The sequence below is a fragment of the Mauremys mutica genome, chromosome 6, assembly GCF_020497125.1.
Source record: "Mauremys mutica isolate MM-2020 ecotype Southern chromosome 6, ASM2049712v1, whole genome shotgun sequence".
Classification (NCBI taxonomy): domain Eukaryota; kingdom Metazoa; phylum Chordata; order Testudines; family Geoemydidae; genus Mauremys; species Mauremys mutica.
In genome coordinates, this window is record NC_059077.1 from 25,123,009 (window position 1) to 25,140,287 (window position 17,279).

General features: G+C 44.2%; 1 protein-coding gene across 1 annotated transcript in view; it reads right to left on the bottom strand.

The window, feature by feature from the left end:
• NUP155 (nucleoporin 155) overlaps positions 1 to 17,279 on the bottom strand; it is a 57,900-nt gene that overhangs the window by 23,133 nt on the left and 17,488 nt on the right. The window contains exons 13-21 of the mRNA XM_045020962.1: positions 14,892 to 15,062; positions 12,167 to 12,277; positions 10,562 to 10,656; positions 9,865 to 9,953; positions 6,720 to 6,782; positions 6,473 to 6,623; positions 4,263 to 4,329; positions 2,379 to 2,497; positions 2,054 to 2,157 (exon numbers count right to left, since the gene is read on the bottom strand). Of these exons, the coding sequence (XP_044876897.1) occupies positions 2,054 to 2,157; positions 2,379 to 2,497; positions 4,263 to 4,329; positions 6,473 to 6,623; positions 6,720 to 6,782; positions 9,865 to 9,953; positions 10,562 to 10,656; positions 12,167 to 12,277; positions 14,892 to 15,062 (970 nt within the window). The remainder of the gene's footprint in view (positions 1 to 2,053; positions 2,158 to 2,378; positions 2,498 to 4,262; positions 4,330 to 6,472; positions 6,624 to 6,719; positions 6,783 to 9,864; positions 9,954 to 10,561; positions 10,657 to 12,166; positions 12,278 to 14,891; positions 15,063 to 17,279) is intronic.

Below are 17,279 nucleotides of genomic sequence, written 5' to 3' on the forward strand. Positions count from 1 at the left end.
CCTGGCTAACAGCCACTGATAGATAAGTTCATAGAGGATGGGTCTAATTCTTTTTTTTAACCGAATTACATTTTGCCCTTCACAATATCCCCTGGCAATGAGTTCCACAGGTTGACAGTGAGTTGTGTGAAGCATTTCCTTATGTTTATTTAAACCTGCTGCCTATTAAATTTCATTGGGGGTCCATGGTTCTTGTGTTATGTGAAGGAATAAATAACACTTTTGTTATTCACTTTCTTCACACTAATCATGGTTTTATAGACCAGCATTATATCCCCTCTTAGTCATTTCTTTTCTAAGATGAAGAGTCTCTGATTTTTTAATCTCTCTGCATATGGAAACTGTTCCATGCCCCTAATCATTTTTGTTGCCCTTCTCTGTACCTTTTCCAATTCTAATATATAATTTTTGAGATGGGGCCATCAGAACTACATGCAGTATTCAAGGTGTGGGCACACCAGGGATTTACAGAGAAAATATCACAATGCTACTATCTCATTGTCTATCCCTTTCCTAATGGTGCCTAACATTGTTAGCTTTTTTGACTGTCGCTGCACATTGAGTGAATGTTTTCAGAGAACTATCCATGACTCCAAGATCTTTCTTGAGTGGTAACAGCTAATTTAGACCCCATAATCTTGTATGTATAGTTGATATTATGTTTTCCACTGTGCATTACTTTGCATTTATCAACATTGAATTTCATCTGCCTTTTTGATGCCCAGTCACCTCGTTTTGTGAGACGGTTGGAACTCTTTGTAGTTAGCTTTGGACTTAACTGTCTAGAATAATTTTGCATGGTCTTCAAACTGCCACCTCACTCTTTACCCCTTTTTCTGGATTATTTATGAACACGTTGAACAGAACTGGAACCATTACATGTCCTTGGGGTGCACTGCTATTTACTTCTCTCCACTATGAAAACTGACCATTTATTCCTGCCATTTGTTTCCTATCTTTTAACCAATTACTGATCCATGAGAGGACCTTCCCTCTTATCTCATGACTCCTTACTTTGCTTAATAGCCTTTGATGTGGGACCTTGTCAAAGGCTTTCTGAAAGTCCAATTACATTATATTGACTGAATCACGCTTGTCCACGTGTCTGCTTACACCCTCAAAGAATTCTAATAGATGGATGAAGCATGATTTCCCTTTGCAAAAGCTGTGTTGACTCTTCCCTAACATAGTGTGTTTATCTATGTGTCTGATAATTCTGTTCTTTACTATAGTTTCAACCAATTTGCCTGGTACTAACCGGTCTGTAATTGCCAGGGTCACCTCTGGAGCCTTTTTTTTATTTTTATTTTTAAAAAAGACCAGAGTACAGACAACCGTCTAGCTTTTATTTTATGCCAGTGTTTCTGAGTGTAAGAAACAGGACAGAGAAAACATAAGCAACTACACAAGATTTTGACCTAATTCTTCACAGAGGAGAAAGCAGCTTAAAAACTGCTTTAATTAGTTTAATTTATTGAAATGTTATGGGGAAATGTGACCTGTGGTTTGCCATACCTCTGACAGCTAGATGCTACTATCTTTAATAATTTGATATTCATTTTACAGACCAAAGTTGTTTGTGAATTGCTTTAAGGAGCTAGTTTGAATACTAAATCTTTTAGTATCCAATTGGAACTCATCCTAAACAGGATATACATTTGTATTCTGGGATGAGTGATGTCACCCATCAAATTCAAAGCAGAAAGACTAGCAAATGTTGCTATGTCTACATTCGGGTTTTCATGTTGGGCACATGCTTCATCCCCAAAGGAACCATACAGAAATGCCCACCCCAATTTCCCCATAGAAATAAATACAGAAATGTTGGTACTGACAAAATATTATAATCTTGTCAGAAATGAAGAGCAAAATGTGAACAGTTGATGTCACACAGACTACATTGTTCTTTGTACAGTTCTTATCTCTGAGTACAGTTTATTCACAGAAGCCAGTTCTGCATTTTTATTCAGGCTCTTAACTGGAACAGCTCTGAGAGATTAGCATTTGGATGCACCACCTTTTGCTGCTCATTGTTCAAGAGTATTTCCCTTACCATGGAACTTCCTCTGGAGCTCTTGTTGCACTTGCTGAGAACTTCCACCATCAGGCCGCATGAACCCTAGTAACCTCTGCTGCAGGTTAGCAGGAGTGCTAAAACTGCAATTCCAAAATAAATTAAGAAGCTATTAGTGCAAACCCTGAACATTTATTTTAAAAAGAAACTAAAAACTAAGTTTGAGAGTTTGAGTGGATATGTTTTATTAGAGAGGAAAGGAACACTTTAAGGCAAAATGAACAGCATTGTTGTATCTATATGGAATAATTTTCAAACAGTAGCACTTCTGTGTCCTTTGTAAACCAAGCATATACAATCCTACCTTGGGTTTCCAAGAGCTCCTATTGTTGCAAACTGTGAATTTCTGTCCAGAAATTCCTGTAAACCTTTTAGTTCCTGTAACACAGATTCTAGCATGTGCGATGAAACGCTGCTTTCAATCTGCAAGAGAAGGAGGCGGCTTCTTTACATTTCAAATCTCTGAACCTTTTAAATTTCCAGCTGAGAGATATGAAACGGTCATTAAAGAATAAAAATCACCAAGACAATATTATCAAAAGGACAACATACTGAAGGTGCTATGTGGAGTTAATGCACTATCATTAAGGCTATGATTTTGGCATGGAGGTCATGGTGTTCACAGTAATCATGAATCTGAATGAAGTCTGTAAGGAGCCCATCCCACATTCACTTTGCAGCAACAGCTCCTGTCGCATAGTGCTGGGCCTGGCTCCATAGGTGCCAGAGACGGGGGGCAGGGAGGACCAGTATCTCCCTCCTGCTCTTCTTTTTAAATAGGGGCCTCACCACCTTTTCAAACCTCTCTGGAAAGGAGCGCACCACAGCCTGGCTAGCTGGCACCAGCTCCCACTCTGAATGTGCAGTATGCTGGCCAGGTCCTGTTCTGTGTCGCATGCTGGCAGTTGGGTCTTCACCTGCCAGAACTGCAGCGGCAGCTCCTCTTGGTGCTGGGGACTGGGTGAGTCTGGGATGGATCCGTCACCTGAGGACCTTGGTCTCACCAGCAGGGAGAATAAGAAGTGAGAGTGGGAGGGGGGAGCAAGGTGGTGGAGGAAGGGACTCCAGAATGGTCATGCTGGACTTTTGCAGTCCTTCCAGCACACATACTTGGCTCCCCACTAGGCAATCACAATGTGGAGTACATGGTCACCATGACATTCAGGTCTGGTGCATATAGATGGAGATGAGGGGAGGACATGCCAAACCTGAGTGGCACTTCAACCATGTATGCCAGGCTGCAAAGCCTAGAATAGGGTAAACTTGCTTTTACTACTTAAAAGCCTGTGTGCCCGCTGATGTAGCAAAAACTACATTATTGGTGACCCTTCCATGACTTTTCTTCCCCTTCCCCCTCTCCACAACTTTGCCATGAAATTTACAAAAATTTCCATGCCAAAATCATAGCCTTAACTATCATGTTCCACCTGAAGACCACACCTAGATTTGGCTGAATAAGAAGATGAGGCTGGCATTAGCTTAGTACTTAGAAGTTTATCCACTCAGAAATCCTCTACACATTTTGCCCCACGGGCTCAGTAGAAGGTCAGGACTGGACTATCTGAGATTATGCAGATTTTTGTTTATTAGAATATTTGCATGTATATTATATATAATTTTCTTTGCCTTTTTAAAGAGAATATTAGTGCCAGCTGACACCATTGGGAAATGAAATTCTCTCTTGTTGGAAAAATAAAAACAGAGGCAGCTTGCAAAGGTCTGAATGGACATGCAGAGCTCTTCTGTTGACTCAGTCTGTCACAAGCTAGGATGCTGCACAAAGGATTAGAGCAATTTCTGCTCAGCCATTCTTCTGGAGCTGTCAGCAAAGGAAACAAGATGCACTAAACTACAGTTTGGGTTTTCTTTTGAAATAATGTGTATTAGGAGACTAAGACCAATGTATTTCACACAACTCACCAAACATACCAGCTAGTAATTTTTAGGCACCACTAATTTGGGTAAAACTTAAAACTAGTCACTTAGACTAGAAAGATTTTACATCCCATTCCCAGTCCTCCTATAAAGAACAATTAAATACAATCAATAAATATTTATTGTTTCTGCTAAAATGCCATGAGTATCACAATGCAGTGTCACTGATAAGAGAGGACATGTAAAAGTGCTAGAGAGAAATAAATAAAGTCTTTAAGGAAGATTTTAAAAGACCAAATAATCTCCCACTTACTGCAACAACTTCTCGGTTACCACTCTTGAAAACTTTCTCAACAACTATACTGCCATCCCAAATATTTCTGAAATACAAGACAATAGTATGTTAAACGCCAAATAAATTAACAAAAATGCCATTGGCCTTGAAAAATTGTTTCTTTTCTAAACCATTTCCTAATACAAATTGCCAATGTTTATGAATTAAAAAACCCTCCCCTCATCCTGAATCCAACCCAAAGAGTCAGCCTGTAAAAATCAGAGTCTTTATTCATAAAAAACATGAGCTTAAACACTGTACCTTTCAGAATGAGGTCGATAGAAATTGCAATTAAAGAAACAAAACCTCTTTATGTGCTTTAACAACACTAGGTTTGATTTCCTCAAATTATTTTGCACATAAACTAATAGTAGTCGCTGAAGATAAGAGAGTAGGCAGGCAAATATCATATATGCCAGAGGTTCTCAACTGAGTAGGCAGGCAAATATCATATATGCAAGAGGTTCTCAATTGGGGGTCCTCAGAGCCCTGTGGCTGAAACCCAGTGCCCTGAACCCCAGTGCTGAAGCTGGGAGCGGCGCGAGGCTGAAGCCGGCAGCCCCTCCGCCCCAGCCGAGAGCGGGGCGGGGCTGAAGATGGTGGCCCCTCCGCCCCAGCCGAGAGCGGGGCGGGGCTGAAGCCGGTGGCCCCTCCGCCCCAGCCGAGAGCGGGGCGGGGCTGAAGCCGGTGGCCTCTCCGCCCCAGCCGAGAGCGGGGCGGGGCTGAAGCAGGCAGCCTCCCGCAAGGCCCCGAAGCCAGGAGCAACATGGGGCTGAGCTGGCAAACCTCTCCCTCACCAAGCCAGAAGCAGCAGGGGGGCTGAAGCTAGGAGCCCCAGCGCCCCCCACCCTGCTGAAGCTGGGAGCTGCACTGGGAGCCGCCCCCCCACCCAGCACCTAGCTACCCCCTGCCTACACCGAGCTAGTCGCCTGCCCACACACAACCCTTATCTACCCCCCTGCCTGCACCCTGAGCTACTTCCTGCCCACACACAGCCCCTAGCTACCCCCTGCCTGCACCTTGAGCAGCTGTCAAACTTTTTGAACTGAGTCCCCTCTGAGTTATATTTTTTGGTTACATCCCTCCACTGCCCAAACAGGCTGAGTGGCCTACTGAGGGAGTCAGGGGGTGGAGGTTGCGCTCCCTCCCTGGACCCTGCTGTGCAGAGCTGGCTTGAGCCCTGCCGGTCCTTTGCCCTCCCCCCAACAGAAGTAAAACGATGCCTATGCCCCGGCCTGGAGCCCCCCATTTCCCCCCTGCCCGGCCATATAGCATGTTGAGGGGGGCCTCAGCAAGAAAAAAAGTTCAGAACCCCTAATATATGCCATAATACACATTTTTTTTCTTAAAGGCAGTACTTTTAGAGTACCAAAGAGGGTTTTGTTCTTAAACAGGCCTCCTACTACCACATGGTTAGAGGGCAAGGTAAAACTTGCCAAAATCCCCATTTCTGCAGTGCTATCTTCTAGCATACTAGAGATCAATAATACCATTATTTATTATCGGTAAGCACTAACAGCCTGCTCAGAATAGGATATGGTTTTTAAAAATCCCTTAACCAGAAGTCTACAATCTAGGGGCTCAGCCCTGTGAGGTGATGAGCATTCTTGTTTCCTACAGACTTGAATAGGAGCTGAAAGCGAATAGCACCTTGCAGGACTGGACCTTAAGAAACCAGTTTGCAGGGGTGTGTGCTTGTAGACAGCCCATTGCAGGGTCAAGGCCTAAGTAGATCTGTTGCCCAGCTCACCCACAGAATGCAATATTAGCAGAGCTGTAAAGGGAATGAGATAACAGATACCATATTAACAGGAAGGGAAGGAAACAAATGGAGCGGTAAGGGAGAAAGTAGAACAAAAGATTGCTGTGGCGTACTCCTTCTTTACCTGCTCCATCTATTATGCGTGATGACATACTCTCTGTGGGATAACCTGGGTACTATTAGGTCTAAGAAAGGGAAGGGAACCAATAGATTGGACATTTTGCACATATGTTACAATGGCTAACTACACACTTGTAGCGAGAAGCTAGCATGTAAGACTAATTTACCTAGATTAGTCACAAATACACACTTTTTAATTATTAAACTACACTAAATACAGTATCAAAAGCAAATACTACTCCATTAGTGGACAGAAAGACTATGTTATGAACTGAGTGACAAAACATCTTTTACATGAACAACTCACCCTATAATTCGAGAGAAGTATATGCAGATGCCATTGTGTTTTCCTGAAAACACTATCTCTGGGCCCATCATACCACTCATGGATGCGCCAGCCTGAGACACTGAACTGCCTGCAGCAAACATTGGGGTTGACATACTAGGAGGGTGCAAACCTAGGACAGGGACACATATAGATTAATCCAATTATTTTTTATATAAATAAATTTAGTTGAGAAAACAAAAAACAAAAAAATGAAAAAATAAAATACCTTGTGCTGGTGTTGTCAAAAAGCTTGGATTAGGATAGGGACTGCCAATAGGCATAGGGGAACCTAAGGTGAAAGAAGGTAATACATACATCTATTGCACCAAAAACAACAACAAAAACCCATGATATGAAAAGAACGTTAAGACTGCTAAGTCAAGCATCCAGAAGTTAAGAAACACGAGAAATAAATTTACCTTATGCAACCTAGGTTTGGCCCCTTGTACATATCCATTGCCATTGAAGTGGTATTATCCCCATTTTACACCTGGGAACTGAGGCCAGACATTAAAGACAAAATTGTCAAAAGTGTCAACTATTTTTAGGTGTCCAATCTGCAAAGCCCAGGGCCTGACCTTTTCAGGATGCGAAAGCCTTATATAATACTTTGTACATTCAGATCGGGGCTTTCATTGACCTCAGTTGCAGCTGTGAATTTTCATCACTTCTCCAAACCAGACAACAAGTGCCTCAAGTTGAGTACCCAGAAAATGAGGCACACACAATGGCCACATGGGAAAATTTGGTTTACGTTCCTTACCCAGCAACACATAGAACATGTCTGCGGCAGGGATAGAATTCAATTCTCCAGGGTGACATTCAACTTTCTTTACCATGAGACCCATCCTCTCCTGCCACCTCCCAACTTCTGCAATAAATGAGGCAGGGTTCCTACAGACAACAGGCTCCTTCACTACACAACCCTGATTAATTCCTGAAGCAGGTTCACCCTGTGCACTGAATGAGGCATGGTACTGCAGAGAAAACAGTAAGTGATCATGTAATTAAAGATTGTGTCATAAGGCATACCCATAAGGGGCCAAATTAAGATTGTGCAAGCTTTAATTAAGGTGCTTGACTTTGCAACCTTAACGTTCTTTTAATATTTTTAAGATGATTTGTCCTAATTGTTTTAAGTAACAAAGAATGGAGGGAAAAAAACCACTTTCATCACATGAAACCATATTCCCCCCTCTTGTGTCACCAACAGGGTTGAGACTTTTAGATCCACAGCATAGTTCTCTACCACTTGAGCTAATGGAGTAACTCACAGCAGGAGAAAGCTGTTATCTTCTGTGTCAGTCTGCCACTAGAGGGGAATGGAGACACACACTTTGCCAGTGGCTCTGAATGCTGTCTTGCATACAGCTAAGGAATATTGAGAACTGGGAATGGGTCAATTACAAGTTCTGAAGGGGAGTCAATCTGATGGTTATAGGCCTTTATCCCCCATTTCCCCAGCCTCTCCCTGACCCCTTCTGCTCCTATCTCCCAGTCACAGCTCTTGTTCCAGCTGTTATCCTCTTTGGCTCCTGTCCATCTCCATCTTTTCCTACTCCTGCCCCTGCCCCACTCCTGTTCCCCACCTCATCTCCTGCCCATAATCCCCATCTCTCAGCTCCTCTCTTGCACTACAGGTCCAGCCCCACATGCTAATTCTCAGCTCCTATCATCCCTTGCTCCAGGGATCCTCCTCCACCCTCCAGAACCATCTGCTCCTGCTCACCTTTTCTCTCATCTGCTGCTTCTAACCTGCCCCTGCCCCCGCCCCACTCTATCACCCCTTCCTGTTGTTCATCCCTCTGCATTTGAGTCAGGTTACTCCCTTCTCCTCTGCACAGCCTAGAGCAGGGGTGGGCAAACTACGGCCCACGGGGCGGATCCGGCCCTCGAGCTCCCCCGGGGAGCGGGGTTGGGGGCCACTCCATGCAGCTTCCAGCAGCAGCTGCATGTCCCCTCTCTGGCAGCTATGAGTAGGGGCAGCCGGGGACTCCGCTCCGCATGCTGCCCCCACCCAAAGTGCTGCCCCTGCAGCTCCCATTGGTTGGGAACCATGGCCAATGGGAGCTGCAGGGGTGGTGTCTGCGGATGGGGCAGCGCACAGCAGAGCTGCCTGGCTGTGCCTCCGCACAGGGGCTGGAGAGGGGCATGCTGCTGCTTCCGGGAGCTGCTTGAGGTAAGCACCACCCGGAGCCTGAAAGCTGAGCCAGAGGGGAATCCTCTGTGTTTTAAATCTTTTTATTACACTGTAAAGTTACCTTCCATCCTGATTTTGCAGGTGCAATTCTTTCCTTTTCTTTTATGAATAAAATTCTTCTTTTAAGAACCTGATTGATTTTCAGTGTCCTAAGACAAAAGGTTTGGTCTGCACTCACATTACTAACCAACTGGTTGGTATATTATTCTCAAGCCTCCCCAGGAAAGGGGATGAACGGGTTTGGGGGAATATTTTGGGGGAAGAGGGACTTCAAGTGACCCTTTCCTGAATTTTTGTGCAAATCACTTGGTGGTGGCAGCAATACCGTCCAAGGACAAGAAAAGGAATTTATGCCTTGGGGAAGTTTTAACCTAAGCTAGTAAAATATAAGCTTAGGGGGTCTTTCATGCGGGTCCCCACATCTGTACCCCAGATTTCAGAGTGGGGAGGGAACCCTGACAGGTATAATCAGAGTTCTTTGTTAATTACAATAGACTTCATATGTAGAGACTGGTTATGTCTGGAATAAAGGGGCATTGCGGGTTAAGATCAGGATCTATTTGTAGATGTTTGCATAAAATCTGCTCACCTCATAACCATAGGTTCTAGAACTAGGGGGCCTGCTGCACCCCCAGGCTTGAAGTGGTTTTCATTGTTTACAGTTTGGTTCAATGGGTCTCAGCACCCCCACCATAAAAAATTGTTCCAGCACCCCTGCTCCTCACTTGGATCTGAATATACAGAGAGCCCTTCCCTCTAATAAGCATTACATTAAAAGTTCAAAGGGGGTTAGGGCAGGCCAGGTAACAGAACTAGTTCTCTTGTGGCACTGAAGACGGAACAAGAATTGTGTGTTGGGGCAGAAGCCTAGGAAGGGGAAAACGGCTACAAAAATCTTAACAGATAACTTATTTTACTTCTCATTTCTTCCATCACCCACCTGGACATGTTTTAGAATCACATCAGTGAACCCCTAAATCCAAAATAATTCAAAAGAAAAGTAATGGAAAAACTCAACCCTGATAATCAGCAGGTTTATTCCTTGGAATTGAGGCAGTGAATGAAAAGAAGGAAAATATTTCATATAAATAAGAAAAGGTAAAGGTACAAGAAGTTGTGAAAATGCAACAAAATTCAGATAAAAAAAACCAATGAAACGTTTGCTACTCACTAGCAGGAACAGGAGAACCCAAAATTGGTCCTAGGTTGCTTGGAGGAGGCAAAGCTGATGGAAATCGCATCTGTGCTTCTCCGCCATACCTAAGGTATACCACACAAAGACTAATTTCTTTGCATATCACATACTTAGGTCATCTGATTTTCAGGCCTTATTTTGTTAAATGTGGGTTAAACAAACAGAAAATAATGCAATTTTTCATTTCTTGAGTTAAAAATACTGACCTAAAATTTTCAGAAAAATGTATTTGTGATTGTATGACTCATTTGTGCACTCAAATTTGGAAACTGAATAATTATAAGTTAGATGAACAAACAGGTCATTAGCCTATTACAGACACAAATTAGATGGTCAATTCCACATGCTTTTTTCTGAACATTTAAGTCATTTCTATTTGTTGATTTTTTTTGTGGGGCAGAGTATGAGTTTTATGCAGAATTTACAACTTCTAAAAAAAACAAAAAAGTTTCACACTCACATCTAAGTAGATATGCATGATCAGTTGCATTTAAAATGCATGTTCCATGTTACTTTGTTAAACGTTCACACTCATTTAAAAACAATACTTATACAGAACTCAAACAGTTCCTGTCCACTGTAAACACAGCAAGAGGATTCCTTTATGTCTGTAGTGGCATTAGATTTTAAACATAAAATTCAAGGCACAATCTACAAATTAATTGAAACTTACCTGAAAAATGCTCGGGTAGCCCAGGCAGACACTTCTCTATCACAAGCAGCAATAGAGCAGGCAAGGATAAGGCAAGTGGCACAGGCCTGGTCCTCCTGTAGGAAATCATAACAATTTAGACCATGGTGTTAAAAAGTTTGAAGCAGTTATATTGACCCATCACAAAAAATTCAAGACTCTGTTTGCCTCAACAGTGAGGAGACTAAGGGCTGGTCGATGCTACAGTTAGGTCAGCTTAACTACATCAATCAGGCTGTGAAAAATGTCATGCCCTGTGTGATGTAGTTAAGCTGAACTAGGAAAAATTCTTCTGTCAACCTAGCTACCATTTCTTGGAGAGGGGGATTTATTACAGTGATGGAAGGACCCCTTCCATCACTGTAGTAAGTGACACTGTAGTGTTTCCAGTGTAGACATAGCCTGAGTCTCGTCCGTTAAACAGAAAGGAATAGTCAGTCACGGTAAGAGATCCTGTTGTGGCAGGTAAAGTGATCCATGAAAGCTTTCTATTAACGTTCTTAATTCTTGGCAGGTTAAATAAGCTAGCAGTAGATGAAATATATGGAAAAAACCCGTTTTATAGGTATAGATAAGATGTATTATACTCATATGGAAATGTGAGTTTATTAAGTTAGTTAAGAAGGATAAACATCTATATGATTTTAAATGATTTGTATTTGCTATTAAAGGACTAAACATTTAAATAAGGCACTTAAAAAAACCTGTCTCACCCACTTCTCAAAGAAATAATAGCAGAGGTTATTGTGAGGTTTCATTACTACTATGCTATGATGTATAAATTAAGAAAAAACTACATGTGTCAAATAAAATCACGTTCTGTGAAAAAGTTTCATTCTAGCTTGCTTGATGCCAGTTTTAGTAAAAAAGGCAGGTGGATTCTAAGTATTTGCAGCCACATAAGCACTTACAAAACTTTACTGAAAAGGACTAGGACTGTGATACTGTTTTTTTCAAGATTAATAATTTTTCTAATAAGAGAAATACAGTCCCAATTCTTGTCATAATTCTGTGTTTGTCACTTACATGAAACAGACAGTTTTAAGGAAAAGATTACCACCCTTATGTTTTTAGACCCCATAAAAATGGTTACCTTCTTCCTTATATATTATCTTGCTTGTCCAACTGACAAAGCAGCATTATCTTATACACTGTAGCTGCAGCTGTTGGCAAGATGGAATGTTTATAGATGCTTCGATAATATGATGAGGAAGCCTATATAAGTACCTAGATATGATCGGTAAAATGAGAACTAATATTTTTGAAGCCAAAGAATGGCCACCTTTACAATACAAATTAATCCAGGTTTATGACTGTACACTGAGGGTGTGCCTAATGGAGAGTTAGTGTGTAACAAGCTGGGTTGTAAATCCACAGCACTCTAGCCTGCCGCACACTGACTGGCCATGTGAACCCTGTCAAACTGCATCATGGAACCTTTAGTGTATGGTAGCAGGGTTCACATGCCCAGTCAGTGTGCAGCAGGCTAGAGTGCTGTGGATTTAACACTGACTCTTCGTATAGACAAGCCCTAAGTCTATGAATAGAGGACTTTTTTCCCCCCCATGGCAAGTTAAAAATTCCCACCTGATGCAACTTGAAAAACCTTTCAATCTCCTCTCCATCACCTCCTACATTGCAAACGAGGAGATGTCGCAGTTGATCTACAGGTCTGAGTTTATGAAACATAAGGCTCCCCTAAAGAAAATAAAGCAACACAAAGTTTGAAATAATGAGATCTGCATGTTTTGATTGGCAAACAAAAATTCAGTACATTCATCTAACACCCTGAGGGCTTGTCTCACTTCAATGTTAGCTCAAGGTACAGTGAGTGTTGCTTCAACCCAACTTCTGTGCACACAAAAATCTCTAGCTCAAGTAAAATGGTGTTTTAAACTTGAAATGGCTGGTCCATCAGGGGTTATCAGCTGAAGTTCTAGTAACTCCTCAAGCTAGTAATGCAGTGAGGATGCAGCTACATGCTACAGGTTCAGTTAGCGGCTACATGCTACAGCTTGAGTTAGCACAAGTCATCACTCTGCTAATCCAATCACTTTGTGTGGCTCAAATATTGTTTTCCAGTGTGGCCGCTCTCACTTGAGGGAGGCTTTTTTGAGTGTAGTAACTCGAACTAACTGAAGCAGTGAAGACATACCCTGAGTTACAATAACCAGGTCCCCAATAACCTGCAGCATTTCTAAACCACTTTCATAACACGTATCTGTACATTCTGTGATGGGTTCTGTGGTGTGATCTAACCCAGGGCCGCCCAGAGGGGGGGGGGGGGAAAGGGGGCAATTTGCCCCGGGCCCCGGGCTCCGCAGGGGCCCCCAAGAGAAGAGTGGAGGCTCCCGCCTCCGCCCCTCTCCTGGAGCCTCAGCGCATCAAGCGCCGAGTCTCCGGCCGAGCCCCTGAGCCCCGCCCCGAGCCGCGTGGTGAGGGGGCGGGGCTGGGAGCTCCAACGAGGCCTGAGCCCCGCCCCGCTCAAAGCGGCATGGGGAGGGGGCAGGGCAGCTGCCTCCGCTCGGCGTGGAGCTCACAGCCCCGCCCCCTCACCACGCGGCTCTGAGCGGGGCGGGGCTCAGGCCCCGCCGGAGACGCACTCGGGTAAGAGGCTGGGGCCGGGGCGGGGAAGCGGGACCCGCCGCCGCCGCCGAAGCGCAGCCCGGTCTTCGGCGGCGGGGGGCCCCTTCTGTTCCGGGACCCGCCGCCGAAGTGCCCCGAAGGCCCGCGGCGGGGACCCGCCCCCCCCGCCACCGAATTACCGCCGAAGACCGGGCTGCGCTTCGGCGGCGGGTCCCGCTTCGGTGGTAATTCGGCGGCGGGGAGCTCCCGCCGCGGGTCTTCGGGGCACTTCGGCGGCGGGTCCCGGAACGGAAGGGCCCCCCGCCGCCGAAGACCCCGGGCCCCCGGAATCCTCTGGGCGGCCCTGATCTAACCAGACTCACAAATAGCCTTCAAAAAAAGGACAGGAGTATTTGTGGCACCTTAAAGACTAACAAATTTATTTTAGCATGAGCTTTCGTGAGCTGCAGCTCACTTCTTCGGATGCATAGAATGGAACACACAGACAGGAGAAATTTATACATACAGAGAACATGAAAAGGTGGAAGTATGCATACCAACAGGAAGAGTCTAATCAATTGAGATGAGCTATCGTCAGCAGGAGGAAAAAAACTTTTTGAAGTGATAATTAAGATGGCCCATAGAAGGTGTGAGGAGAACTTAACATAGGGAAATAGATTCAATTAGTGTAATGACCCAACCATTCCCAGTCTCTGTTTAGGCCACAGTTAAGTGTGTCTAGTTTACATATTAATTCAAGTTCAGCAGTTTCTCTTTGGAGTCTGTTTTTGAAGTTTTTTTGGTTGCAAAATTACTAAGCTACAACAGGACTTTAGCAATTAGGAAATATAATAAAATGAATTGCCAGCTTGCTGAATTATTAGGTCGAATTATAGCTACATTTCCCTTCCTATTGTAAAGAGTCATTAAATTTTAGTAATACTTAATCTCAGCTATTTTTAAATGTTAAGCCTTTTAAATAAAAAACAAGTTCTTGCGTCACGGATTTCTTTTGTGAGGTGGACAGAAATGGAATTCATTGCTCAAAATTCCACTAACAACAATAAATCCCTGCTCTTATTTCAAACTTTAGGATTTATATCATTATCTCAGCAACCTGTGTTTGTTCCAATTTTACATATCTAAGGGTATATCTACATTCAGAACTGGGGGTGTGATTCCGAGATTGAGTAGCGGTATTTGTGGTAACTCTCATCAAGATGGCATGCTAAAAGAGTAGTGTAGCCACAGTAGCACAGACAGTAGCAGCATGGGCTAGCTGCACCATGTACAAACCCACTCGGACCCCATGGGTACGTACTTGGGATGGCTAGCCCATGCTACTGCAGCTAAACTGCTGTTTTTAGCATGCTCTGCTCGAGTATGTCTACTTGAGCTAGGAATCACACCCTCAGCTCCAAGTGTAGCAATTCCCTAAGAGTATTTTGCACTATTAGCCACTAGCTGATATAAACCTATGTAACTCCCCTGAAGTCAACAGAGACTCATCAGTTTATGTCAAAAGATAATCTGGCCCTATAACCTTGAGTTGATTTGCAGAATTTACAAATGGCTCCTTAACCTTTTTTCCCCTCTGCTCCCCCACCTCACCTTCACCAAAGGTATTTTCTGCAAACTCCATGCACATGGGTAGCCCTTTGCAACACTGGGTCAGTCATTAAGCTTTAAGTTTCTGCTTCTCCCTCTCCCAATCTCTAAACAACAGGAAAAAAAATCTATGACACACCTGGGCTGAGAGCAGAAGAAATTTCTTTGGTGGCAGCATGTGTTGTTGTACGACAACAGGAGAATCAGTTATTGGAATAAGGTCTTTATTCAGTGGTGTTATAATCTTTGGAACTTTCAACTCATCTATTGCAGAAAGAGCCCATGAATGTCCATCAACATGTGTGGTCATCTGAGTAAGAGATGAACATTATCAAAAATTTGAAACAGGATGCACATTTTGCACATCTATGGTGACATCTAAATAACCAGTATTTAACATTACACAGCACAGAAACGGAAGTACTCTCAAGACAACAAGCCCCTAAGAAAATAAGATGTTAAATACAGACACATGCATATGTACCCCACCAGATTAAAAACTGGCCAAACTACTTCCAGTTATAAACTGCAAGCTCTTTGGGACAGATCATTACTTGTATGTACAATTAGCATAATGAGGCCCTATGATGCTACTAACAATACAAATAGTAAAACCAAGCTGCAAATTGTACAAAACTCCAAATGCATAAAAACTGTTTATTTTTAAAAAATACTCAAGAGCTGCAACTGAGACATGAGATTTTTAAAAAACTTGCAGTGACAGACTGGCAACAATGATATATAATTCAGGCCAAGGCATTTGGTAGGACGGATGTAGCTTAAGGCTACCTACCACCTACTTGGTTTTAGTCCACAGTTCTAGATCCAGTTTCTAACTGGATAGTCTCCAAGGTGCTCCTTCAGTGTATGATTGTTTTGTTTTGAAAGGACTCCTCCAATATGTTGGGGATCCTGCCAAGCTGCTCAAGCAGCTCCTACACCCACTCAGATCATCAGTCCTCTCCCAGCTCTCCCCCTGTACTTCAGGAACAGATGGAGAGGCCCTTCTGAAGGACAAAACAGCAAACTGCCTACACAGGAGCTATCTACGCATTATTTATTTTCTCACGCACAAATGTTGCTGAAAAGAAACAGAAAGAGGAACCAGAAGGGAGGAAACTGATGGGGTGAGTCAGGGGAATGATAAAAAAAGGGGAAAATTGCAATTCAGGTTTCAACTTTGTATGGACAGCCAGCCCCTTCCTCCAAACACTACTAAACTGCCCTAGCCGGGGGGGGGGGGGGGGGGCGGGCGGAGGAGGGAGAAATCAGGATCTGATGCTTCTAACATAAAATTACAAGTAGACTTCTTGATGGAGTCTTTACAACAATTGTAAAACCAGCCAATAAGTCTATCCAAATCTGACTTTACATGGGACACTAAAACTAGCCTTGCCCCTTCCTACTTAACCATCCTGTCTTTTATAGTGTTGGCCCTCACCCCACCTTTACTTCACCAACCATACTACTCTTGACAGCTCACTTGTCCACTTCTCCAACAACAATCTTCATGCCTTCTTCCAAGCTGTATCCTACCCATGGAATGCCCTAACTGAACTGATCTATAAGGCAACTATTCTCTTCCTCCTTCAAATCTCTCCTACAGACCCACTCTTCACCTGTGATAGCTACAAAAATGAGCCAAATAATGGAATGATTGAGGGAAGTATGGCGGAGCTGATGTACTTGTTTAATTAAACAAAAATAATGTAGTATCTCCCCTGCCTTTCTAATGTTTACTCTTAGGGGAATTCTGCGCCACTGTGCATGCACAGAATTAATGTCCCCAGCGGATTTCTTTGCTTCCCTGCAGAAGAATGACTTTCTGACAGGGAAGGAAATGGAAGCTGCAAGAGCAGTCACACACCATTCCCTAGCCGCCCAGGTACATCGCTGCAGGCACCTGGAGCAGCTGGTGGAGAGGTAAATCACTGCAGGCCTGGGGACACCCCAGCTAGCAGCTCCTACCCTCAGGATCAGCTGTTAGTCCTAGCTGGGCTGGAGGCAGGAGAGGATGGGACTTCCACTTCCCCTGCAAGGAGTGGCTGGGGCTGTGTCAGACCCACCCCCAGAAACCTCCTCCAGCTGCAGGAAGCTCCCCTGCTTCCTGCCCCCATCACTCCTCAGCTGTCGGGGGAGGAGTCGCTGTATGGGGAGCTGCTCCCCCATCCACCCAACCCCCGTGCATCTGGACCTCCCCTAACCAGACACCCCCACCAAACCACACCCTGTACACCCAGAACCCCCTAGCCCTCCTACTCAAACCTCATCCCACTGAACCTCAACCCCTGCATCTGGAGCCCCCCTGCTCCCAGACCACCCCCAACAGTTCCCTGCATTCAAACCCCCATCGTGATGAGCCCCAACCCTCTGCACCACCCTGAACCCCACACCACTGGCCCCCAACTAGCTGCACCCAGACCCCTCCCCCACCAAGCCCCACTCCCCGAGTACCCAGACCCCCCTGCTGAGACTCCCATACCCAAACCCCTCCACTGAGCCCCAACCACTTTCACCTGGAAGCCCC